Here is a 25,727-nt window from a genome sequence, read left to right as displayed (position 1 = left end):
AACACAGTAACCCCCAAACCGGAGGTTAGAGTTACTCTCTGAGAATGAAATGAAGGAAAATGAATATGATTGGTCACCTAGGAAAGAAACCTGTCCCCCGTGGTAATGTATAATGGGGTGACGGTTCCGACACATCCCAATTCAGTGACTTGAGAGGTGAGAATGGAAATGGGTCATAATTGAGAGAACTTTATCCTTGTCCACATGTCATACTTTGAAGGAAAACTGATAGGATGGGGTGAGGGGGACATGGCCATACAGCCAGTAGGAGAGGAGGAGACAGGTAGAGAATCAGGCTGCATATCTGCCTCCAGTGGACTCTGTCCAAACAGCTTGGTGGCCTTGACATCTTTGGTGGCTATGAGCCTCAACAGTCCATGCAAGCCAATGTCACCAGCCCTCGGGATGATTTATTGATTGCCCTTGCTCTGGCTCTTCCCGGAGCAATAAAACAATGCCCACAAAATTTCGAGGGAAAATGATTTTCAACCTAGAAACATGTAACTGTTCAAATGACAAGTGTGAGGACAAAATAAAGACAGTTTAAATCACACAAAGTCTCAAACGTTTGATTTTCCATATGCTTTTCCCTAAAAAGTTACTGGAGGATGTGCATCAGAAAAACGAGGAATCAAACTAAGAAGGAGGATATATGGGATTTAAGAAATGAGGCTAAACACAGGAGAGAAATGATGAGAAGGTCAGCTGTGCTCTCAGGTAAAAAAAAGCAAACAACTCAGCCAGGAATCAAAAGATGTTCCATGAGAGATGTCTCCAGAAGAAAATGAAATTAATTATCTGTTTTTGGACATATTCAAAATAAATGTTCAGCTCTGTTGGAAACTTTGGGATTCAATCAACAATTGACACCCAGAAAATCAAGCAAATGATACAACAAAGCAATTACTAACTCCAGGGAACACAAAAGTCCAACAGTAATGTTTACATGGTCGTAGTATAAGCTCTGCATATTGCATCCAGTGATTTGGCTCTTTTGGGACAATGGAAGGAGGGCAAGTGTATGTTTGTGTCTTTGGGTGTGTATGGGGGGGGGGAAGTGGTAAGAAAGCTAAATTCTTCATTTCGTGGCAGGAAATCCACCCATAACATCTCAACAGAGACAAATCAAGAAAGCGCGATAGGAACATAGAAGTAAATACAAAGAAAAATAACAAGAATTCTGACTCGAGAATGCAGAAGCATAGACAAAACTTCTATTACAAGCCTTGATGCGAGTTACCTCTAAAACTATATTCTGTAGTATTTTGATAAAAATGATTTAGGTTTTAAAAACCTAAAAAAGCAAATCAATATAGGGTCATATAGGGGAGATTGGGAATAGACCCTCCCAGGAGGAATGAAATACTAATTTCCTCATGTTATGTGGATGTACTCTTGTGGCTTGAGATAGTATTTCCAGGGACAGTGCCAAATACCACCAAACTCAGAAAGTTGTAAATCTTATGCATTTTAAGTGCAGGTGTTCTAAACGTCCATCTAGCGCTTCTCAACCTTTAATGTGCACATGACCCTCCTGTGGGGTTGAGTTCTTTGGGGACCTTGATAAAATGCAGGTTCTGATTCAGTTGGTCTGGGGCATGGATTCTGCACTTCTAACAAGCTCTCAGGGGATGCTGATGTTGTTGGTCCTTGGCTACACTTTGAGTAGCAAGGTTCTCCGAGACATTGATGTACAAAAGAGAGACAGCTGGGGGAGGTGGTGGTGAGGGGAGAATGGGCACGTGGGAAATGCCTCCCTGTGCATCTAGGTGCCGTGGCAGTCCCCATAATGTTCACCTGCGCCATAGGGGGAGCACCTAATGGAGAGGGAGTTCGGCCTCAGCACCTGGGGCAGGAGATTGGGAGGCACAGGTAAGCAGCGGATTTCACTGCTATTCTATTTGTACGGCCAAACACATAGCCTCCTTTCTTAATTTTGTTTTATTCCATCTATGCGTGTGAGAGCAAGAGGGCTGCGTTAAGGTGTTTTTTCAATCTTTAATTCATCTGGTTAATGTCAGGGCCCCTGGGACCACATATTATCCCACTGCATCATCACAGTTAACCCTGGGAAGCAAACATTATCATTCCCATTTTATAGATGAGGAAGCCGAGGCTCAAAGAGGTGACATTTCTATCCAAGGACACCCAAACTAATAAACAGCAGAAACCAGATGTGGAATTAAGCCAGTGTGGCTCCAAGGTCATTCATCCTCTCCACTGCCAGCCCATCCTGGACACCAAAATGCCTTTAGGCAGGTGTTCCCACCTCGTCTGGCTCAGTTGTGCTTTGCCAAGTAGCCTGGCCCTTGTGAGGCTACAGATCCTCTTCCTTGCTTCTGGGGCTAGGGATCTGGCTATGCGAGTACTTGGGAGCGAACCCGTTGTTGCATCCTAGGAGCTGCTACCTCTAGAACCCACTTCCAGGCTCGGTGGCTTTGCGGCCCAGGTACCCGGGGGCAAGGGCCAAAGGCAGTAGCCTGGCTGGGCGTACAGAGGGGGGTGAGGCGATGAGGAAGTTATAAAGAGGCATAAGATAGTGCTGAGGGGCTCAGGGGGCTTACAGGGTGTCAAGGGTCCCTAAACATTTCAATAGGGCAAAGAGCCAAGGGGCACAAAGGGGTAAGAGAGATGGGGGGTACATGGACACAAGAGGTAGGACTGTCCTGCAAACCCCAGCCCTGAAGGGAACGGTGGAAGGTGGCCAACATGCCCTATCCTGTCAGTCCCTTGAAAAGGTCTCCCCGTTCATGGACTGACACCTCCTCACCCACAAAACCTGGTACTGTTGGGAAGGATCAACTTCCCTCCAGCTCTGCTTGGTCCCCTCTAACCTTGACTATATTGTACACATACTATTTAACCACTGACTAGGGGCCAGGCACTCTTCTAGGCTCTGAGGTGCAGCTGTGAATATTTGGGTACAGAAGACTCTTTTGGAGGGTTGCTTACCTCCCGCTGCAAGGGAGGAGGGACCCAACGGTGAACACGTAATAAATACAACAAGATCATCTCATTGGTGTTAAGTGCCTCGAAGACAGCATAATGAAACAGGGTGAGAGGGTAGAATGTGTGTAGAGGATGGATGAGCATTTCATCAGAATGTTCAGGGAGGGCCCTTGGAAGTAGGTGACATTCAAAGGTAATACAAATGATGAGGATGCAAATCTGACTGATGAGGTGAGCCAATGCAAAGGCCCTGAGACTGGATGGGGCTGGTGCATTGGAGGAACAGCTAGAGTATCTGTGTGGCTGGGCAGATGTGAGTCAGAGGGCAAGCATGGGGAGATGAGGTGGGAAAGGTGTGAGTGGAGAACCTTGTCAAGAAGGGCCTTGCAGGTGAGCCCCATAGAGACTTAAGCCAGGAGGAACTTGACAAGATTTGGCTGCTGTGTGGGGACCGTCTTGGAGGGGGTGGGAATCTCAGGAAGCTGCGATGTCTTAGCCCCAGTATCCTTATCTCCCCCTCACACTCCTCTGCAAAGCTTGGATGGGTGTGGGTGCCAGAGACAGGGAAGTGGCCAGACTGGGCTTTCTTCAGACCTGCTTCTTGCTCCATGGGAGTCTGTCCTGGCCTTCCACCCCTTACCACCACCCCACTGAAGCCTTGGCCTGCAGTTACCATCCTTCTGCCTCTGACCTGGCCCTTGCTTCAGGAAGCCTTGGCCTTGGTGCAGCTACCTTGAGTTTTTCTAAGTGCCCCTCTGGTGCCTGGGACCTTGGCAGTGCTGTCAGGAAGGGGCTCTGAGACGCCACGAGACCTATGCAGGGTCCTGTCCCGGTTACTCCCTTTTGGGCTCTACCCACAGCTCATGGGGTGGACCAGAACCTGGGAGCTCCAGGACTCACCTTTATGAGGTCGTCCTGGCCTGTGGTGGCCTCAGTTCCAAGACCCCAGGGCAGTATTTCTTTGCAGAGATCCTGCAAGATAGGGCCTCCAGAATGGTGCTGAGATGCTGACTTTGGGTGATTCAAATTGTTTATATAGATAGTGGCCCAGTAAAAAAAAAAAAAATTTGCTCAGAACCCTGCGTCCTTCCGAAGATTCCCCACCACCTCTGGGCAGTGCTTCTCACCTGGGGATGGCAGTATCTCTCTGAGGACTCCTTGCAAGGACAAAGCATCGACCATAGGCCTACGGTGGACGCATTTCCTTCCTTCTGGGAAGGAGCCCCTAGCATGAGAGAGTCAACGGGGTCTCCGAGGGGAGATGAGCAGAGTCGTGCACTCTGGAATCCCAGGACGGGGGTGGGCCCGCGGACACACAGCCGGAACTGCGGGCCCGGGAGCAGAATGAGGAAGGGGCGACTGGGAAGGGGAAGAGCAGGACGCCCAGCAAGCCTCGGCCCATCCACTCCCGCCCCAGCCCTCTGCATATCGGCTCGGCTTCTCTCCTAGGATTATATAACACCAGAACGTGGCAGCTGGGTGAGCAAAGGAGGGGATGGGAGGGGAGGGCTGAAGAGGGGAGGGCAAGAGGGGAGGCGAGGTCGGAGGTGTGGGGTGGTTGGTGGTGCTGGGACGCACCGCCTCTGGCAGGTCCCCCTTGGGCTGTCCATCAGAAGGATTCCTGGAGGGCCAGCCCTCCTCCCATCCCCCAACCTCCGTCTCAGCTTCCCCTTACTCTTGTTTCTGTCCCACCCCCAGGCAGGCGGCCTCTGGCTGGGATGGATTTCCCTCTTGGGTTGTAGTTTCCTCCCCCAGAGTTCCCTGCTTTGCTGCCTTGACTATGCCAGTAGCTGCTCTGAGGCTCAGTTTATCAGTTTGTAAAATGAGATTGGATCCAGAGGCCACGTGTAAGGCGCCTGGATGGTACATGGCACAAGGTGCCCACTACGGGAAAAGCGCCTCACAGTGAAATCGAGGTTGCCCAGGGGCTTTTCAGAGGGAGGCTCGGGAAGGTGGAGCACGGTCCGTGAGGGTGGAGACCTGCGATTGCCCGTCGGGGGTCCGCCCCGCTCTTTCCTCCCCGGCCCTCCCTCTCTCTCCTCTTCGGGGTCCTCCGCCAGTGAGCGGGCTGTGGGCGGGACGGAGGCTGGAGGGGCGTGAGGCGGCGGCAGGAAGGGGCGGGGGGCTCCGGAGGCAGGCAGGAAAAGACCAACCCACCGACCGCCGAGGCCCAGTGCCTCAGCACCTCTGGACTCCACCATGTGGGGTCTCCTGCTCGCCTTGGCCACCTTCGTGCCTGCCGTCGGTCAGGGTCTGGGAGCGCCCGGCGCCTCCCTGCTGGGCCCTGCGCCGCGCTCGAGCACCGAGGCCCCGATCTTTACCTCGGTCCTGCCCAGCCGTCTCGCACAGCCGCCCGCGGGGAAGAATAACGGTGAGCGTCTCCCGCAGGACCCACCTTTCCCGCTGGTCTTTGCCCCATACCCCGTCTCCTGCGTGAGGACCCTTCGCCAGCACACACACACACACACACACACACGCACACACTTTCCGACCGGTGATGGATGCTGACTCAGCAGCCTAGTTCCGGGCAGACCCAGTCAGCAGTCGTGGGACGCGAGCCAGTAGGATGCTGCCTCTTGCAGCCCCAAACCTTCCTTTTTCACAGATGAGGACGCTGAGATCACAGTCAGGAGGAGGGGAGAAAGAGATGCAGACAAAGATACTGGCAGTAAAAGGTTCAGAGCAAGACTATGTAGGAGAGTGCTTGAGGGCAGGCTCTGGAAGGAAGGAACAAGAGAGGGATAGACAGTACTCCGCTGAGGCCCTCTGGGGGAATGGGGCTCTGCCTACACAGGGGCAGAGGCCAGCTGCCTAACTTCCAGATGTGGGAGCAGAGAGGAGGAAGGCAAGGGGATGGGAGTGGAGGAGGGCTTCTCTGAGGTGGCAAGTGGATGGTGGGTCCTTGATTGCAAAGGGTGAGCGTCTCTGAATCGTGAATTGCTGAAAGCAGGGCAGCCAAGAAGGAAACTGCATGTGCAAAGGCACTAGGGCACCAGACATGAAAATGTACAGCATGTTCTGGAGGTACCTGTGGGGCCTGGGTGGGCAGGGGACTAGTGGCACCTTCCCTGTGCAAGGCCTTGTGCTGAGGGGTCAGTAGAACACAGGCCCAGCCCTGGGAGGCCTGAGCACCCAGGTGGACAAGGTTTTGAGGACAGGATGTCTCAGCCCAGAGGGCAGATGCAACGAGGGAGATAGCACAGGGGCTATTGGAGACTGAGTCTGGAGCTAAGGAGGGCTCCTCAGAGGCCATCTGAAATGTGAAGGAAGAATGAGAATTAGGCAATAAAGTCAGAGGTGGTGGTGGGTAGTATGATGGGGAGGGGACAGCAGTGCAAAGGTGTGGAGGCAAAGAACCAAACTCAGCTCTTCGGAGTGACCAGATAGGTTCAGAGCAAGAGCCTAGAGCCAGAGCCTAGAGGCTGGGTGGAGCTCTCCACTGGATGGGGTCAGAGGAGGCTGGCCAAGCACCTTCCCATCAGGAAGGAGAAGGAGCCAAGAAGTGGCTGGAGAGGCAGGTTGGGATCAGACTGGTTAAGCCTTTAAGTCCGTGCTCAGGTCCTTAGATGCTTATGGTGGGGCCTGCTGTGGGCTTGCAGGCCTCCTTGGGATGGCAGACCTTTCCCTCTGGAGTTTCATGCCATTCCCCCTCCCCCGTGCTGTCCTTCCTGGTCCCCAGGGACCTCGCAGCAGCATGTCCAGATTCGAATCATCAAGAAGAAAAAGGTCATTTTGAAGAAGCGAAAGAAGCTAACTAGCCCCAGGCCCCTGGTGACTTCCAGGACTCTGGTGACTTCCAGGCCTCCGGTGACCACTAGCCCTGCAGGGACCCTTGACCTCCCCAAGAAGGAAGAACCAGGTATTACCCTTCTGGGGGCCCTGCCCGGATTTGCAGCCCCTGGGGCACGTATGTATTCTCGACCTCACAAACATAGGTACACCCCCAGCCGGGCCAGTTTAGACTCAGCTTCCCATCTGCTCTGACCATCTCCCTCTTGGCCTGTGTCACACTGTTTTCCCCCCACCCCCAGGCTGTCCACCTTTGGGCCTGGAGTCCCTGCGAGTTTCAGATAACCAGCTTGAGGCATCCAGCAGCCAGTCCTTTGGTCTTGGGCCCCACCGAGGACGGCTCAACATCCAGGTCAGCACCCTGGCTCAGAGCAAGGCAATCTCTAGAACCTTGTTTCCTGGTGCCCCCCAAATTCTGGCCCACCCCGCTCTACCCACCTGGGCCTCACTGCGATGTCCTGTGCCCGCAGTCAGGCCTGGAGGATGGAGATCTATACGATGGGGCCTGGTGTGCCGAGCAGCAGGACGCTGAGCCTTGGCTGCAGGTGGATGCTGGGCACCCCATCCGCTTCTCAGGCATCATCACCCAGGGCAGGAACTCTATCTGGAGGTGAGGCAGGCTGGCCCCAGGCAGACTCAGAAGGGCTGGGCTGGAAGTCCTGAGGGCTACCTATGATCTCTCCCCACCCCTCCTGCCAGGTACGACTGGGTCACCTCATATAAGGTCCAATTCAGCAATGACAGTCGGACCTGGTGGGGAAGTAGGAATCACAGCAGTGGGATGGACGCGGTGCGTAGTGCCTTGGTGGCTCAGGCCCTCTATGCTCGGAGTTGGGCACCCGGCCCACGTTAGGGTGCTGGACTGGCTCGGGGCTCCTCTGGGGAAAAGGAACAGATGCCCACCTGAGCATTCCAGGAGAAAGGGGGTGTTGTCAGGATGGGTGGTGCCGAGCAGGCAGCCTCGGGAGGTAGGCTGCTTTGGAACATGCCTGCATTCTCCCCAAATACTCTTCCATGGGGTGGGTGCCCCTTCATGCCACTGCTTCCTGCTGGAACACCCGTGCGGCAATGGGTCTCTGGTCCTTGCATCACCTCTCACCTCCCCATCTCATGGACCCCTTTATACACCAGGCTACAGCGTGGGGTCCTGGCTGGTTTTTGGATTGGCTGCTCCTGAGACCTATGGCCATATTGGTCTAATGAGCTGTGAGCCAGCCAAAAACCATGGCTGCCGAGGGCTGCTCTTTGGCAGGAGCTGTGGGCCAGGGTCCATGTTTGACACCAAGTACAAGTCTCCAGCCGAGTCCACCAGGGTGGGTGGATGGGGAGTTGGGGGGCCTGAGCACCTTTCCTGGGCCCCGGGCCAGATTGCTGAGGTTCGAGCAGCCCCACCAAAGGACTTGACACTCTCAGGTATTTCCTGCCAATTCGGACTCAGAGACACCAGTGCTGAACCTGCTGCCTGAGCCCCAGGTGGCCCGCTACATTCGCCTGCTGCCCCAGACCTGGCTCCAAGGAGGTGCATCTTGCCTCCGGGCAGAGATCCTGGCCTGCCCGGTCTCAGGTGGGCAGTCGGACAAGGGCTGGATGGGCAGGGTGCAGCCTTCACTGTGAGCTCACCCTTGACCATGGACTCACCCTACACCAGATCCCGCACCAGCATTCTCCAACCCTCTGGACTTTCGGCATCATAATTACAAGGCCATGAGGAAGGTCAGACATAATCCCTACGACCCAAGAGGGAGGAGCTGCTTATCTCAGGTCCCTTTTTCGCCAGAGCATAACCTGCAACGACTGCCCTCAGGTCCCCTCTCCCACCCTCACTGCCTCACTCTTTCCTTGTATGGCTCTTGCCCTGTCTGAGCCTTTCTTTGCGTCTTCTGCCGCTCCCCTCTTGTACTATGCCATGGTGTCCCCATCTGTGTGGGCCACCACTGGCTTTAGTAAGTCCTTCCATGGCCACATGGGGTCAACCCCTGGGTCTCACGCTCCCCCACCCCGTCCCGTCCCCAGCTGATGAAGCAGGTGAATGAGCAGTGCCCCAACATCACCCGCATCTACAGCATCGGGAAGAGCCACCAGGGTCTGAAGCTGTATGTGATGGAGATGTCAGACCATCCTGGGGAGCATGAGCTGGGTACGGGCAGGTGGGGTGGGAGAGGTAGGCACAGGGAAGGGCCGCGGGTGCGAGCCAGCTGAGGCCTCGGTGTGTTCCCAGGAGAGCCTGAGGTGCGATACGTGGCGGGCATGCACGGGAATGAGGCCCTGGGGCGGGAGTTGCTCCTGCTCCTGATGCAGTTCCTGTGCCACGAGTTCCTGCGAGGGGACCCACGGGTGACCCGGCTGCTCACGGAGACACGCATTCACCTGCTGCCCTCCATGAACCCTGACGGCTATGAGACGGCCTTCCGCCGGGTAAGCCACCTGGCACAAGGGCCGCCCTGCTCCTTCTCCCCTGGTGTCTGGAGCCTGCTTGGCTGACCGAGCCCCTTCTCCGGCAGGGTTCAGAGCTGGTGGGCTGGGCAGAGGGCCGCTGGAACCAGCAGAGCATTGATCTTAACCATAATTTTGCTGACCTCAACACACTGCTGTGGGAAGCAGAGGATGACGGGCTTGTGCCCAACTCTGTCCCCAACCACCACCTGCCACTGCCCACTTACTACACCCTGCCCAATGCCACTGTGAGTACTCCGGGGGCAGTGGTGGAGGAGTACCCTGGGGTCCCTTGTCTCTCCCACGTCCCCTGACCTGCCCCTATCCAGGTGGCTCCCGAAACTCGGGCAGTGATCGACTGGATGGAACGGATCCCCTTTGTGCTGAGTGCCAACCTCCACGGGGGTGAGCTCGTGGTGTCCTACCCATTTGACATGACTCGGACCCCGTGGGCTGCCCGCGAGCTCACACCCACGCCGGATGATGTAGTGTTTCGCTGGCTCAGCACCGTCTACGCTGGCAGTAACTGGGCCATGCAGGACCCGGACCGCCGACCCTGCCACAACCAGGACTTCTCCTTACACGGCAACATCATCAACGGGGCCGACTGGCACACGGTCCCTGGGAGTATGTGCTCAAGGGTGGAGTCAGCCCTGTCCCCATAGCCCTACCCCAATAGCATCTGCTGTCACAGACAGTGCTGGTGTCACTTCCCGCCCGGGAGCGTCTCCCAGAGGAGGGTACCAGGAGGGCAGGTTCCCATTCTGCCTGCGTGGGCTCCAGTGTCAGTGGTCCCCCTAGGCATGAACGACTTCAGCTACCTGCACACCAACTGCTTTGAGATCACTGTGGAACTGTCCTGTGACAAGTTCCCTCATGAGAACGAGCTGCCCCAGGAGTGGGAGAACAACAGAGAGGCCCTCCTCACCTACCTGGAACAGGTCGGACCCGAATCCCCACCCCTAGGCTGCCCCTGTGGCTCCTGACTGACCTGCTCTCCATGCAGGCTGCGGCTCCCACCATGGGGTCGTCTAAGGTTCCACTGAGCGTTCTGACTCACAGGATGCCACGGGCCATCAGATTGACTTGGAGGGCTGTGGGACAGGAAGCCCAGTTTATCAGCAGATGCTGTTAGCCAGTGGAAGTAGGCCCTGGAGCACTCCGCTGTGCTCCACAGAATCGCCCCAGGGCTGTCCTCAGGAGGGCTGTCCTCGGAAATGACACGGTAGGCAAGTGCAGGATGTGCCATGGTGTGGAAGGCTCCATACTGCACAGGAACTCGTGCCCGTTGCAGTGACTCCATAAATATAGCTTCCAAGGGGTCCAAAGTGACAAGCCGGTAACAAAGGTCATTGAACTTGGGGAAGCCTTCCTGCCAGGTATCTATAGTTCTCTTGGTCCTGATGCAGCTTATCAACAGGAGATATTTGTACCCGAGTAGCACCACCTAGGAACTTAGTAGAGCTACCAGCTTTATCAAGTGTGCAGAGGAACAAAGCCAGACAATGAAATGAAAGTCAAGGTCTCATGCAGAAGGGAAAGGGTTTGATAATCTTTCCCCACACAGGTGCGCCTGGGCATTGCGGGAGTTGTGCGGGACAAGGACACGGAACTCGGGATTGCTGATGCTGTCATTGCTGTGGATGGGATTAACCACGACATAACAACCGGTGTGTGTGTGGTGGGGAGGGGAGGGTGGAGGTGCAGGAGGGCTTTAGCTCGGGCCAGAAGCTGAGGATCCTTGGGCCCTGATCTTGCTCTTTACTCCTCTCAGCAAGGGGTGGGGATTACTGGCGCCTGCTGACCCCAGGGGACTACATGGTGACTGCCAGTGCTGAAGGTTACCACTCAGTGACACGGAGCTGCCGGGTCACCTTTGAAGAGGGCCCTGTCCCCTGCAATTTTCACCTCACCAAGACTCCTAAACAGAGACTGCGAGAGCTGCTGGCAGCTGGGGCTAAGGTGCCCCCAGACCTCCGGAGGCGGCTGGAGCGGCTAAGGGGACGTAAGGATTAACACCTCTGGCTGAAGAGTTCCAGAGCCTTGGGCAGGCTGGACCTGTCCAGAACTGAAGGACGAGGACTAAGAGTGGGGAGGGAGAGGAAAGTGGGGGAAGAGGTGCTCAGGCTCATTAAAGCTACTTGGCACCCCACCCAATCTTCCTGTGAACTCTGTCCCTGATCCTCTCTCTGGGCCGGGCCTCAGCTCCCCCTCCTCCCCGATCCTAGATCCTATTCTGCACACACTTGCATACTCTCGTCGGTTGACTTCTGGAGTGATAGTGTGGAAAGACACCCCCACCTGCATTCTTTTTAACTTAGGGCTTATTAGAGCAACTCATCAACACATGACGCAGTGCTGTTGAACATTCTGGAGGCACCTGCTCAGTGCCAAGTATGCAAGGCGACAAGGATAAACAGTGCCCACTGCACCTGGGGCTCCCAGAGAGGGGACAATTGAGCACAGTGTGAGGTGTGCCTAGGTAGGGGCTGGTTGCTGTGGGAGCACAGACGGGAGTTACAGACACGTGAAATACAGTGCTGCAGATCAACAGGGACTCCAGCGGCCAAGGATGCAATACAGGGGATGGTTCTAGGAGTTTAGACAGGAGGTGGGCCGAGTGTGGGGATACGGACAGGGAGACCCCCAAGGAGAAGATAACCAAAGATAGAAAAGCTGAGCATCTGGATTTCCATCACCAGCCAGTTTTGAAAAGAGTTGGTAAAAATGGCAGGATTGGTTAGTTTCAGAATGTCATGGGTCAGTGTGTGATAACGCTGGAAACTGGATATCAAGATGTCGGAAGAATTGGATGAAAAAAAACGGAGAAGGGAGTGTTACCTGTAATTCAGGGAGCTGGGGACACCGGTGGTCTGGTGTTGATGAGCCTGTGTTTGGCTGATGTTGGCACTCGAGCCCACAAGGGGCTAGGGCCACCTATGACCACTGTGGTCGCCTGTCGTGGCTACAGCCAGAAACAATAATTTCTTCCTCCCCCTTTCTAATCTCCAAACTATAAAGTCCACTGGCAACATATAAGTGTAACCTAGCTTGCAAGGAAGCCACGAAATGGAGTTTCCAGGCTTCCTGCCCCCCTGCAACTCAGAGGAGAGTTTGCAAGGGCAGGAATGGGGCAAATATAAGAGGTAAAAAACGGTGCAAAGTCATCCATGTAACTTACTGTTACATAAGCTCTGCCCAGTGCGGGGCTGTTGCACTGTTTCTGTTTCATGGGGTGTCTCTGTCTCTGCCCCTCAAAGTTTCAATCTGAGATCACCACAAGGGACTTAGGGCCACATCTCCCTGATCCTTTTCTCCCCACCTCCAACTCTTACACAGCATCAATTTTTCTTAAAAAAGTATTTATTCATCGGAGTTTAATGTGCATAATGAAAATGCACGTAAGTGCATATAATGAATGAAAAGACATGGCCTGAGTATATATTACTGAAATATGATAAACTCACTTCACATATAGGGATATAGGCACCTTGAAAGTAAGAATGAAAAGGTTTTCATGCAGACAATAAAGGAAAGCAGGAGTGGCTATCTTAATATCAATTACTGTTGACTTCAGGGCACAGACGATTACCAGAGACAGAAAGGGACACACCGTTATGTAATGACACAACTGAACACGCCCTGGTTTGTTCCTTGGGTCGCCTAGAATCAGCTAGTTCAGCATAATTGAAATGGCATGTGAACTCCCAAAGCTCTGGCTTTTCTCCACTTCTAACAAGACATTCCCTTGGCCAGAAAGCTCCCGCTGTTACATAGTTGCCAAGAGGTTCCCAGATCCTTCCTACTTTCCTGATAAGTATGTAAAGTAGGATGAGAATGGGGCCCTTCTCTTGGAGCTCTTTTCAACAGTGAGATCAGCCCTGCCTGGCAGAGCAGCCCGCCTTTAGGATAAAGGTCTCGGGAAACATGCTCTCTCCCAACTCTGCCTGGACGTTTCCTCCAATAAACTCCAAAGAATTGTGTCCGTGCCATGTGTCACTAGAGGTGTTTGCCTTTGCGTCCCACTTGTCATTTATGACAAGATGAAGAACACTTCAGCATAATCTGGTAAAACTGAACACACAGATGTCCCTGTGTACGATGCGTGCTATAGAGAAACTCTACACCTATGCGAAAGGATTCACATAAATAAATGCTTATAGCAGACTTCTTTGTAATAGACCCAAATTGGAATCAGCCCGAATGGCAGTCAAGAGTAGAATGTAGAATAACACATGGTACACTTATGCAATGGAATTGTACACAGGAATGAAAATAGTCACTAAACATACGCAACATGAATAATGACTCACAAAGACAATTTTGAGTGAAATAAGCAAAACAAAAAAATGGTTTATATTGTTTATGGATGTATGAGTGATAAACTAAAGAAAATCAAGAGCATGATTATGATAAAATTCAGGATAGCAATTGATTCTGGGACAATCGGGGAAGGGGACGTGGGGAGATTCCAGAGTGCTCACCATACACTTTTCCTTTACCTGATGGGGGTGCATTGGTGTTGGCTTAAAAATTTCTCTTGAACTTTCTGTGAACATTTTATGCACTCAAAAATTGTTTTCATTTATAAAAAAATTACATACAATAAGTCCAGGTTCTTTAAAAGATTTTATTTATTTATTTTTAGAGAGAGGGGAAGGGAAAGAGAAAGAGAGGGAGAGAAACTCAATGTGTGGTTGCCTCTGGCACACCCCCTATGGGTGACCTGGCCCGCAACCCAGGCATGTGCCCTGACTGGAAATCGAACCGGCGACCCTTTGGCTTGCAGGCGGCACTCAATCCACTAAGCTACACCAGCAAGGGGCTAGGTTTTTAAAAAACTTTTCTATGTACATTTTAGATTTGGCTTGTCTACATCTACAAAGAGTCCTGCTGGGATTTTGATAAGAATTGCATTATATTTATAGGTCACTTTGGGGGGGAATTGACATCTTAAATGTACTGTGTCCTTCAGGCTGTGAACACAGTGTGTTTTTCCTTTTATTAGGTTTTCTTTGATCACTTTCATTAGCATGTTGTAACTTCCAGCATACAGATTCTGCATATTTGTATCTAATTATTTCATTTTTTGAGCTATTGTAAATGGTACTGTATGAACTGAATTGGGTCCCCCTTAAAAAATTCCTATGTTGAAGTCCTAACGCCAAGAACTTTGGAATGTGCCTGTATGGAGAGAGAGCCTTACAATATTTTTAATTTTTAAATTACAACTTACATTCAATATTATATTAGTTTCAGGTATACAGCACAGTGGGTAGACATTCATATAACTTATAAAGTGGTCCCCCAATCAGTCTAGCACCCCCTTGATATCACGCGTAGTCATTACAATGTCATTGACTATATTCTCTAGGTAGAGATAGAGGCTTTAAAGAAGTAATTAAGGTCACATGAGGTCAGATGGGTGGGTCCTAATCTAATATGACTGATGTCCTTATAAGAAGAGGGAGAGGCTCCAGGGACATGCATGCACAGAGAAGAGGCCACAGGAAAAATTGTACCCACAACCTTTAGGTTAAGAAGAGCTCCAACTAACTGAGCCATGCTGGCTAAGGCAGTTCTATGAGCTTTTGGAAAAATAGATTCTGGCCTTGGCTGGTGTGGCTCAGTGGCTTGGGCGTCCTCTCGCAAACCGAGAGGCCACCGGGTTCTAATCCTGGTCAGGGCTCGTACCTAGGTTGCAGGTGCGATCCTCAGTCCTGGTGCGAATGGGAGGCCACCGATCCATGCTTCTCTCTCACATCGATGTTCCTCTCCCTCTCTTTCTCCCTCCCATCCCCTCTCGCTCTAAAAATAAATACATAAATATTTAAAAAATAGATTTTGTAAGGTTTTCTGCATAGATGATCATGTCGTCTGTGAATAGGGATCGTTTTATTTCTTTCTCTTCTTGTCTTAGTGAACTTGCTAGGACTTCTAGTAATATAGTAAATATCAATTAAGAAGCAGTGGCAGAAAAGTTCCCAAATTTGGTTAAAGACATAAATTGTCAGATCAGAGCAGCACAGGAAACCCCACACGGAAGTGGTGAAAGTGGACATCTTTGTCTCATTCCTGCTTTTAATAGGAAGACATTCATTTGATGCTAGCTGTTCGGTTTTTATAGATGCCTTTATCGTGTTAAGAAGGTTCCCTTCTAATTCTAGTTTGCTGAATATTTTTATTAGGAATGGATGTTAGATTCAAAGATGCTTTTTTTGAATCTATTGAGATGAAGACATATTTCTTCGTTTTTAGCTGTTAATGCGATGAATTCTGTGTTAGAATCCATTTCAATTACAAAAGAGGATCAGAATCAGTTCTTTTTCATGTAGAATGGACACAAATATTTGCTTAGAGTTTTGCTGTAGGGCCATGTTAACTTTCCCAGCTTCCATAGTATAGTTTGAAGATGCCTGAGTCATCTGTATACTGTGCAGTCCACTACGATGGTCTCTTATTTTACTGACATCATGCTCATTGGGCAGGGCTGTCACGCTGGGTGAGACACTTGCCCTCCAAATGGTGGGGGAAACCCTCTGCAGATTCAGGGGACTTCCCCGTCAGTAGAGTTTTATGGGATGCCTTAACCAAGGGCATGCCGGGATATCCCCTCCAAAGTAACAAACGAATTCCTTCGTCTTGCATCTGTCACCTCAAAGGAGAAAGAAAGCACAGTGCCTGGCGGACTCCTTGCATTCTGGAGACAACACATTTGTCACTTAGGAACACTGTCCAGTGTCTATGCCAGGTGACACCATAGGCTCTCAGCTTTGGGGGTGGGGGGGGAGGCAGGTGTTTCAGTATGTCTGTCCTAGTTATTGTTGCTAAGAAATATATAACATCTTTTTAACTTGAGGAGGGGCCATCGTTTTCTAATTTGTACCGAGACACCATGTGTACTAGCATGTGCTTGGGATGAAAGCTGTTTGAGACCCATGGAGACAAAGGCAAAGGGGGTTTCTGCCAGTGGGAGATGAGTCTCAGGGTCAATGCCCCCAAGTCTGGGAAAGCAGTGTGGAGGGAATAGAGACCACGGGTGCACAGTCGGATGGCAAACTGTCACTCACTGAAATCTGTGTGCAGAAAGAATTGGGGGAGCACATCCAGGTTGGTGATCCAACGCCACTGGCTTCTTAGGGCTTGGAAGTTACAAATGTCTTTTTCCTTGTGGGACATTGGTCCTGTCCAAAAATGTCCACAGAGGCATTTGGTCTACTCCGAAAGGTCCTTGCAATTTGGTCCTTTGGTGGGACCAGGGACAGGGTAGGTATGTGCATGAGCATGTGGGGGCGGCTCCTTTTTGCTGATGGGCAGAGGTAGGAGGTCTGGCTCCAAGTGTGATCTCCACTGACACCTCAGGTGGGGGGTAGCCTTTCACCCCTGGGCCCTGGTGAAAGCCCTGACTGGCTGTTGGGCTTCCTGGGACACTGTCCCAGCGTGGAGGGTGAGAGTCACCCTGCTACTGCTGAGTGGGGTAGAAATCCAGGGTCCCCGCGTGGTTTTCACTGAGGAGCCAGCGAGGGGGTGGGGGAACCTTTTTATTATCTAGTGGGGATAAGCTTTAGTCTCAGCTCCCCACTTGGGCTTCCTGAACATCACTCTGGAGGGGTTATTGGGGTACCGCACTGCAGCCTGGAAGGGTGAGAGTTGAGGCTCCTCACTGGACTTTTGCTGGTGTGGATATAGGGGGGGCACAGTTAGTTCAGAGGTTTGGCCACAGAATAAATCTATTTTTAATGGATTTTAGAGAGAGAGAGAGACAGACAGACAGGGTGGGGGGAGAGAGAGAGAGAAAGGGAAACATCAATGTGTTGTTCCATTTACTTATACATTCATTGGTTGATACCTGTATGTGCCCTGACTGGAGATTGAACCTGCAACCTTGGCGTATCTGGATGGCACTAACCACCTGAGCTACTGGCCAGAGCTGGAGTAGAAATATTTTGTCTAAAAGCTTCTGTCTCATCAAGTTGCTCCTTTCTTTGTCCCTTGCTTGGCTACAAAGAGCACGTTTTGGGGGCCAGGGGTGGGGCGGGGCGGGGCTTTTTGTTGTTGCTTGCGCAGCATTGGCATTTTGGGACTTCTGGCTCCTGCAGTTCCAGATCTGGAATATATGAGGCAAAATAACAACAACAACAACAACAAACAAACCCCCCAGAGAACTCACTGTGGAGTCCTTCCTCAGGTACCGAGTTCCCCAAATAATCTGCCTCCTTTTCTCCACCTTTCAGAGCCTTTTAAACGCTGTTTTACACATCACATCCAGGGTTTACAGTTATACTTAGCAATGGAGTAGGAGTACATGTACTCCATTCTCTCCAAAGTGGATGTCTCTACTGCTCTTTTGTTTTATATGGTTTTTTGGTGCATTAAGTGCTTTCCACATCCTTTATTTTTGCCTAATCCTTCCTCCCATCAGCTTCCTCCTGAGGGCCCTCTCCCAGAGCCCACTGCTGTCTTTACTCTCTGGACACTGTATCACCTCCCCTCGAACTTCCCTCCTGCTCTCTTTTCTCATTTACGTGCTCTTCGCTGTACCTAGTCAGTAGTGTTCACATCGCCCAAAGTAGAATTAAGACGGCTGTCCCAGAAACTCAGAGGGAGAAACAGAGCAGGCTCAGTACTTTTTGTTTTGCTTTGGAAATTGGCATTTGTGAATCAAAAGGGAAAGCCTGAGGGAAGCGGGAGTTGATGCCAAGAGGACATCTTGGAAAGAGACTAGAGGGACAGCAAGCCTGCCACCCTTCCCCCTACCTAGGGAACTGGTTGAGGGTCACCTGATCTGGGAGGTAGGGGAGAAGGGAAGTGGGGTCCAACTAGGGGGTTGGGGAGGGGGAAGACGACAAGCATAACCGGGTCACCCTGGCTGGGTGATTCAGTTGGTAGGAGCATCGTCCTGTACACCAAAATATTGTGAGTCCGATTCCAGTCAGGGCACATAACTAGCTTTCGGGTTTGATCCCCAGTTGGGGTACATATGGGAGGCAACCAATCAATGTTTCTCACATTGCTATTTCTCTCCCTCCCTTCTTCTCTCTCAAAAATCAGTAAACATACAGTCAGGTGAGGATTAAAACAATAATAATAATAATAAAAAGAGGTTGGGTCAGCTTTCAGAGACATCTGTGACAATGGCCAGAGAGCCCTAGGTTGGCAGAGCCGATGTAGACACCACCCACTGCTGTCCCGATGAGTGACCACTACTGAGTCAACTGTTCCACTGGCGGTATGTGTCCACTTCTGCTGCAGAGGTCTGCGGAGCCTCATCTCATCTCGTCTCCCTGGTGGATTCCTGCCCTTTCTATGTCAATGGCCCAGGACACTCCCATAAATGCGAGTGGAGTATACAGAAGGGAGTCCACCTGAGAAGTTTTGATGCCACAAACAAAGACCTAGGCCCTACTCTTGGAGGTACCAGGTCGATGGGTGTATTGGAGGTCCTTAGTATCCTATCCAGATCATCCTTACCAGCCCGTGCACCCATCCCCTAACTGTGGGGAGTGTTGGCTGCTAACAACTCACAACTACCCGCTTCCCCAAGTACTACTCTTGGCCAAATGGGAGCTGCTTGACCCAGAGGTTCCATGCTCCGCCCCACTCTGCAGCCTGCAGCCAATGACCAGAGCATGGGTGTTACAGCCATCTCCTTGCCGCAAAGAAGGTTCAACTGTGGTGCCTTCCTGCTCCAGACTCTGGCAGGGTGGGGGGCAGGGAATCATGCTCGATTCCTGCCGAGACCACATTCTTGTGTAGTTCTTACCCCTGCTTTGTCCTGCCTCTCTCACTCTTCTTCTTCCAGAGAGCACTCCCACAGGCGTCCCAACACCCACTTCAGGTTCTGCAGCCAGGGAATCCCACCCAATGGGATGGGATTATGGCAAGGCCAAAGAAACCAGGGAGCTAATGCAGTGGAGCCCTCTCATACTGCACCATTCAGGGAAGAAACAGCCTCACTGGGGCTCTTTCTTCTGCTCCGGCGGCACCTCCCAACCCTGACATATGCACACCTCCCACAGTCCCCTCTCCCTGGCCTTCTGCTACTGAGCTGCATCCCCAAGGACGTGGGTTTGGAGGAATTCTGTGAATCTTGAGGCTTGATTAGGGGTTTTTGATTTTCAGGTGAGATCAAGAGAGGATGTTTCTGTCTCACTCAACAGGAGCAGAGAGATGTCCTGTGGTCTCTTGGTACCTGCTCCTGGCCTGGCCTGTCCCTGGGGACCCTGGAGGTCCCCGTGCCGTGGAGCCCGCAACAGGAACACCAATGACAGGTCTGCCAATTTGAGCCTGCTCAGCGGCCACCCCACTACATTCTACCCAACAGCCACAATTTGTCTTGGCAGGGTGGCCCTCTGGGCCCAACTCCAAAAAGGGCCTGGGGAGCAGCCCAGACAAACCAGCTTTCACCACAGAAGCCAAAGCTGTCTGGGCTTGAGTTGGTGCCAGCCCAAAAGTGGTCGGACCCTCCCCACCCACCTGAAGGTGGACTCATGCTCTGCATGAGTGGGTAAGGGAGGACCTGGGGAGGGGAGTGAGGCTCCCAGGTGGGTGAAACTCAAGACAGGCAGCAGAAGCAGGGACCCAGGTCAGAGGGCTCTTTTGATGACACTCTATCCCAAGACAGACCATCAGGAGCCGGACTCACAGGGTTGCTTCCTGGCTCTGGAGTGGCCCTTGGCCACAGTGCCAGATAGCCACCCTTTACAACCCTGCCATGGGGAGACACCCCCACCTCCCCTCTCCCAGTGGCTCAGCAGCTTCCCTCAACTCAACCCTGGAGCCCTGACAACCTAGCCTGAGGGGCCCACTGCCCAGCCAAGGGTGCATCAGGAGAAGCTTTCATTCCCAGGCTGGCAGGCGATGCGGAAGGAAAGGTTTTGGAGAACCAAGATGCAGAGATGCTGGGCCCCAAGGAGCAGCAGACCTAATACTTGACGGCATTTTTTTCCTTTTTCTTTTAAACACTTGGCTCCTTTTTTCTCCAGGAATAAAATTAAAATGGTCTTGTTTCTGTTACTGCCCTGCTAGGAATCCTCTTCTACATCCTTAGAGCCATGAAGTCTCTTCCATCCTGTATCTGGTGGGGTCTTTGTACTCAGAAGTGCCCCCTGCACCCATTCTCACTGTCAATCCCTGCAGCTCTAAACGCAGAATCCTCACCCCCTTGGGGGCTGTCAGTCTGTGTTCCCCACCAAGGCTGAGGCAAGGTGGGGAGGTTTGCACACCGTCTGCTCCAGGGAGTGGAGGCAGGGGCTCCTGGACAGACTGCCCATGAGGGGGACCCAGAGTTAAGAGTCCAGCTAGGAAGAGACAGTTAGAGAGGGGTAGAATGACTCAGTGAGAGATTAACTTCTGTTTGTTCTTGTGTTTTTCCCTGCCCTACTCCAAGAAGGCAGCAGAAGATGACATAGCGGGCGAAGTACCGAGGGGACCTGTAAATAGATTTCTGTATTTTGTTTCTCAGAAGCCTAGCTTCCTGAGGAGAAGCGGGGAAGGTAAGGGCCGATGGGTGCCTTCTGAGAGTAATGCAAAGGGAGAGAGAAAGAGGGGCATGGGAAGCGGGGCTACGTGTGAACAGTTGGTCTACCCTGGGCGAACAATACATAGAAGTTCACCATTAAACGTAATTAGAGAGTTAATGCAATGGTTTAACAGTAGACAGAGAATGAAGGTAATTTAGCACATTAACAAAATAGTGATGAAAGTCACATCATGATTATCTCAACATGCAGAAAAGCATTTCATAAAATTTGGCATCTATTTATAATTTAAAAGTTTTTAAAGCAAATTAAGAGTAGAAGGTTATCTATAAAACCAAACATGATACTTAACGGTGAAATGCTCAAAGTTTGCCTTCCGTCATCAGGAACAAAACAAGGATGTCCGTTAGCGCTACTTTCATTCAACATTTAGCGGAGATTTCAAACAAAATATTTAGGCAAGAAAAGAAAAGAAAGAAAGACTGGAAATGAAGAAATAAAAGTGTCCTTTGCAGGTGGTATAATTACGTATTTAAGAAAATTCAAGATAACCTGTGCGTAAAGTATTACTATAAGTGAGCGAAGTGAGGTTGCTGGATGCAAGGTCATTGTACACAATCAACTGCATTTCTATCTGCCCGCAACAAACAGGAGCTGAGGTTAAGAAAATGACATTTATAATAGCATAACATAATCAAATACCGAGGAATAAATGAAGGATGTGTAAGACATCCAAACAGAGGGCTATAAAACCCTATTAAGAACATTTTAAAAGGTGTCAATATCCATAGATTGAAATACTCAATATATCTAAGGTGTCAATCCCCCATTAGCTGATAGATGAACTTAATGCAATCCCAAAGAAAATTCAGGTTTTTAAGAAAATAGAAATTAATAAATTGATTATAAAATTTATACGGAAATGCTAAGGACTAAACATAGCCAGGAGAGTCACGGATAACTAAGTTGGATGACTTGCTGTTACCCCCCCAAAACCGGAATTTATTCATTAAAAATGTGCATTTATCCTTACATGTTCAAATTTAAGTCACCATCAAAGTCCTCTCTATTTGATGCAATACACCCATCGAGATGTTTTTTCCACTACTCAGAACAGCTTTGACTTTATTGATTTTGATGCTTTCCGGTGCTTCTGCCATTTTTTGTTTCATCTCTTCCACATCGGCAAAAGGTCTCCCTTTGAGGACCTTTTTCATCAAGAGGGGAAAAAGTTACTTGGGGTGAGATTGGGTGAACAGGGAGGGTGGGCACGGGGGTCAAGCTGTTTTTGGTCAAAAACGGCTGAGCACTCAGTGCGGTGTGGGTAGGCGCGCTCATAAATCACCCATCACGACATGGGCAGGCCAAGTTTTCAGAAAAAATCCCCTGAAGCCCAATGCAGCCTCTCACAACAAGCCAGCTGGTGCCCTGATACGGATGGGTTCCTAGAACACCCACCTAGCGGGGGAAGCCTGTGCTACAAGGGGCCCGCCCTCCAGGAGATAATTTTAGGGGTTTTTGGACACCCCCTTGTATGGGCAGTCGATATGTGATGAAGTTGCCACTACAGTGCAGGGAGGAAAAGGTCATTTCAGTGAATGGTGCTGAGTCAATTGGTGATCCATATGGAAAAAATTAAATTGATTCCTGCCTTATACTACACACCACCATCAAAATACCATCTTGATTTTAGGATAGGTAAGGATTTTTTTTTAAAGGATAAATGTAGCACTAACTGTAAAGAAAAGGTTGAAAACTTAGATGACATTCAGTTAAGAAGTTCTAGTCATCAAAGATCCTATGAGAGTGAAGAGAGGGGAGTATTAATGCAGTGATGGGGGGGCCTGAGTCCACAGGAATGGTCGATACCCTGCACCCACCAGGACCTCAGGGGGGGGGCGGGGCTTACGGTAAACATCGGACTTCAAGCTTGTGGCTTCCAGGAGGCAGCTCCTTCCTTTCCATCATCTTAACGACTGTTACTGTGGTTACTGACGCTGAGGTGGGAGCAGAGGAAGGAAGCTCCAGGGTGTAAGTGCAAAGGTGTGGATGGGAGGGGAAAGGGCCACCTTAGGCTCAGGAGCTAGGAGCTTCAGAGAATCACTACCTGTGACAGCAGGATCTGTAAACTTTCTGCCATTTGGAGAAGTTATTCTGGGGAAGAGAGGAGATTTTGGGGTCCGTCGGAACCAGCGCAAACGTGTTCAATGACCGCCTCATCCCAAAGTTGACTGTGTGGTGGTGAAGTGGCCTGCAGCCTATCTCCAAGGGCATGAAGCTTCTTGGTTTAGTCTTCACCTCGAGACCCACAATCCGCCTGGAACTGATTTTGGTGCATGACATGACACAGAGGTTAAATTAAATTTTTTCGTATGAATATACAACTGACCCAACGCCATTTATTGAAAAACCATCCTTTCTAAACTGTGCGGCAGTTTCCATTTTTCTGGGAGACTTCTGTCTTTGGGAGAAGCTAAGTTCCCCACCAATATGGGTGGGGACGGGGAGAAGGGCGTTTTGCAGAATAGCCAGCAGAAGGGCTGACCCCAGTTGCTGCCTGGCTGCCCTTGACTTATCGAGGCCAGTCCACAGTGGACCCCAGCTGAGCCAAATGCAGTCTCGGAGGCTGCCTGATCCCCAGTGTAGGATGCAGAACATGGCAGCCTGGCTCTGCTGGGAAACATGAGAAAGCAGAGGATTCTGGGAGATGTTCTCTCTCTGAAGATAGGGTAACCAAGTGTCTTACCTCCATCCTACACCCACCCCAATTGACCCCGTGGGGGAAAAATCCTGTGGGTAGGCCGATGCTGAGAAGGGTCTCTTTGTCACTTGGCATCTAGAAACAACCTGGGCAGAGTTTCTGTCACATGATGTCAGGAGAGCTGGGACCTTAAGATAAAGGAATAATGCGCCCACTCTGAACTTATTTTGAGTACAACCCCACCCCCCCAACCTGTGGAAGCTCCCTTTTCCACAGGTTGACTGCCAGGGACCACCTCCAGGGCAGATACTGTTGTGCCCACCCATGTCCGCTCACCTTTACCTCTTCTGTGTACACCCATCTGACTCCATCTGCAAGACTTACTTATTCTTAGAGAGTGGGGGAGGGAGGAAGAAACAGCGATATGCATGAGAAACGTTGATTGGCGGTTGCCTCTTGTACACCCCAACTGGGGACCTGGCCAGCAACCCAGCCATGTGCCCTGGACTGGGAGTTGAACTGGTGACCCTTTATAGTTTGTGGGACAATGCCCAACCCCCTGAACCACACCAGTCAGGGCTGCTAATACCTGATTTTTTTTTGCCTGAGAACTTTTTCTAGTTTCTGGGACCCGTTTAACCACCTACGGGCTGACTGGAAGTGCCAGGAAGGTAGTGCCTCCCACACCCCCTTTCCCCACCACCACCCCAGAAACCCTCAACCACGGATTGATAAAACTTGTTGTATGAACACTCCAGCTCCCTTGCTCCTCAGGCAGAAAGACTCTGAGGTGTATTCTGCCCTGTCTACCCGAGTTCTCCAGCAGGACACGTCTCAGGCCCTGTTTCTCGAGGAACCCAAACTAAGACATGTGGGAAAGAAAATCGTACGAGTCAGCCAGGGTGGTCCTAACAACACGTGTGCTGCCAGGAGAGAAGCTGGAAGCACCAGCGACCGAGATGCCAGCTGATTTGGTTCCTGGCGAGGGCTCTTCCCGGCTTGTAGATGACTACCTTGTCACCATGTCCTCAAGAGAGGTCTGGGGTCTCTTCTTATAGGAACACCAGTTCTGCCAGATTAGGGCCCCCCTCTCATGGCCTTATTTAACCTTAATCACCTCCTTAAAGGCTCTATCTCCAAACACAGTCACATGGGGGAAGAGTTAGGGCTTCAATGTGTGAATATGGGGAGGACACAATTCCGTCCATAGCAAACATCGTATTCATTAGCTCTCCCTGTTCTGCACCAGGGGGTGGGCAGTGTTGGCTCAGATGGTGGCTTGAGAACAGTTGAGAGACTTTTGAGGACAGATATCACATCAACCACGGTGCCTGACCCATCTCAGGAACCAGAATGTGACCACCGTCCAGTACAGACCAGAGTTCTGCAGGAGCTGCTCAGGTCTGGGGGGCAGGGTGTGGGATGGCTAGCTTCCAGGCTCTGTGCACAGGCTGGAGGCAGGAACTGGGGGGCAGACCAGGCAAGCACTGAGAATAGGGGAGGATGACCAGAAGACTGCCTGTCATGGGTCCCAGGTACTGGCCAGGAACACAAGAGAAGGAAGTGGCAGGACTGGCCCATCTGCCTCAGCAGGGGCATTTGTCCAGAGGGCTGCAGGGCATGGGCGCATGGGTCGGGGAAGGACAGGGTTTCCAGAGGCCAGAGCCGGAGGGCTGCCAGGAGTGAGAAGAAAAGCTGAGGCGTGGGCCTGGACACTGGGCTTCCTGGACAGTAGGTCAAAAAAGTGGCTCCTAGGGTCGGACAGGTAGACCTTTGGGGTCTAGGGGGCATGTCTCAGGGGAACAACAGGGATTCTTCCCAGGAGAGGGGGTAAATGAACCCAGGAATCTTACTTCTTTACTACCCTCCCTCCAAAACAGGAGAGCCAGAAAGTGCCTAGACCTGAGGGTCAGGACTTGCTCAGATAGCACCTTGGGTGCCAAAGCCTAACCACCCCGCACCCCCCCACCAGCCTGGGTGAGGCCCTGCGGCCTTCCGTCAGGAAGGACCTTACTTCTGGGCCTGTGCACACTAGGTAGTGTTTAGTTTGCTTTGTTCCGGTTCCCAGCAACCCCCACCTTGGGGGAAGACAATCCCTGACTTGGTCGTGGCCAGACTGCTGGGGGACAGAGTCCTCCATGGCCAGACTGTGCTCCCAGCTGGAGCTCTCAGGGCCGATCCCGTGTTCTGGGTCCTCCAGCCTGCTAGCCTGCCCCCATAACCCCCACAGTACCTGAGAGGAGACCTGGGCAGGGAATACTTGCTCCGCTGAACTCTGGGGCTGTTGAAAAAGCCCAAGGTGCAAGAAGGCTGCTCAGGTGCAGAACCTCCTTGAGAACTGCAGAACCACCAAGAAAAGCAGACCCACGTCAAGG

At 51.4% G+C, this 25,727-nt stretch overlaps 1 protein-coding gene across 1 annotated transcript; it reads left to right on the top strand.

The window, feature by feature from the left end:
- The first annotated feature begins 5,071 nt into the window (after positions 1–5,071).
- Positions 5,072–11,320, top strand: CPXM1 (carboxypeptidase X, M14 family member 1). Its single transcript, XM_024559680.3, has 14 exons — positions 5,072–5,320; positions 6,629–6,808; positions 6,981–7,090; positions 7,209–7,348; positions 7,438–7,528; positions 8,152–8,302; positions 8,387–8,451; positions 8,752–8,875; positions 8,957–9,153; positions 9,240–9,419; positions 9,501–9,798; positions 9,973–10,112; positions 10,739–10,841; positions 10,946–11,320. Exons 1-14 carry the CDS (start codon positions 5,149–5,151, stop codon positions 11,185–11,187), a joined length of 2,193 nt encoding a protein of 730 aa, XP_024415448.2. The 5' UTR covers positions 5,072–5,148; the 3' UTR covers positions 11,188–11,320.
- Positions 11,321–25,727: the final 14,407 nt, after the last annotated feature.

This window comes from Desmodus rotundus, chromosome 6, assembly GCF_022682495.2.
Source record: "Desmodus rotundus isolate HL8 chromosome 6, HLdesRot8A.1, whole genome shotgun sequence".
Lineage (NCBI taxonomy): Eukaryota > Metazoa > Chordata > Mammalia > Chiroptera > Phyllostomidae > Desmodus > Desmodus rotundus.
This window is presented reverse-complemented; position numbering and strand designations above follow the sequence as displayed.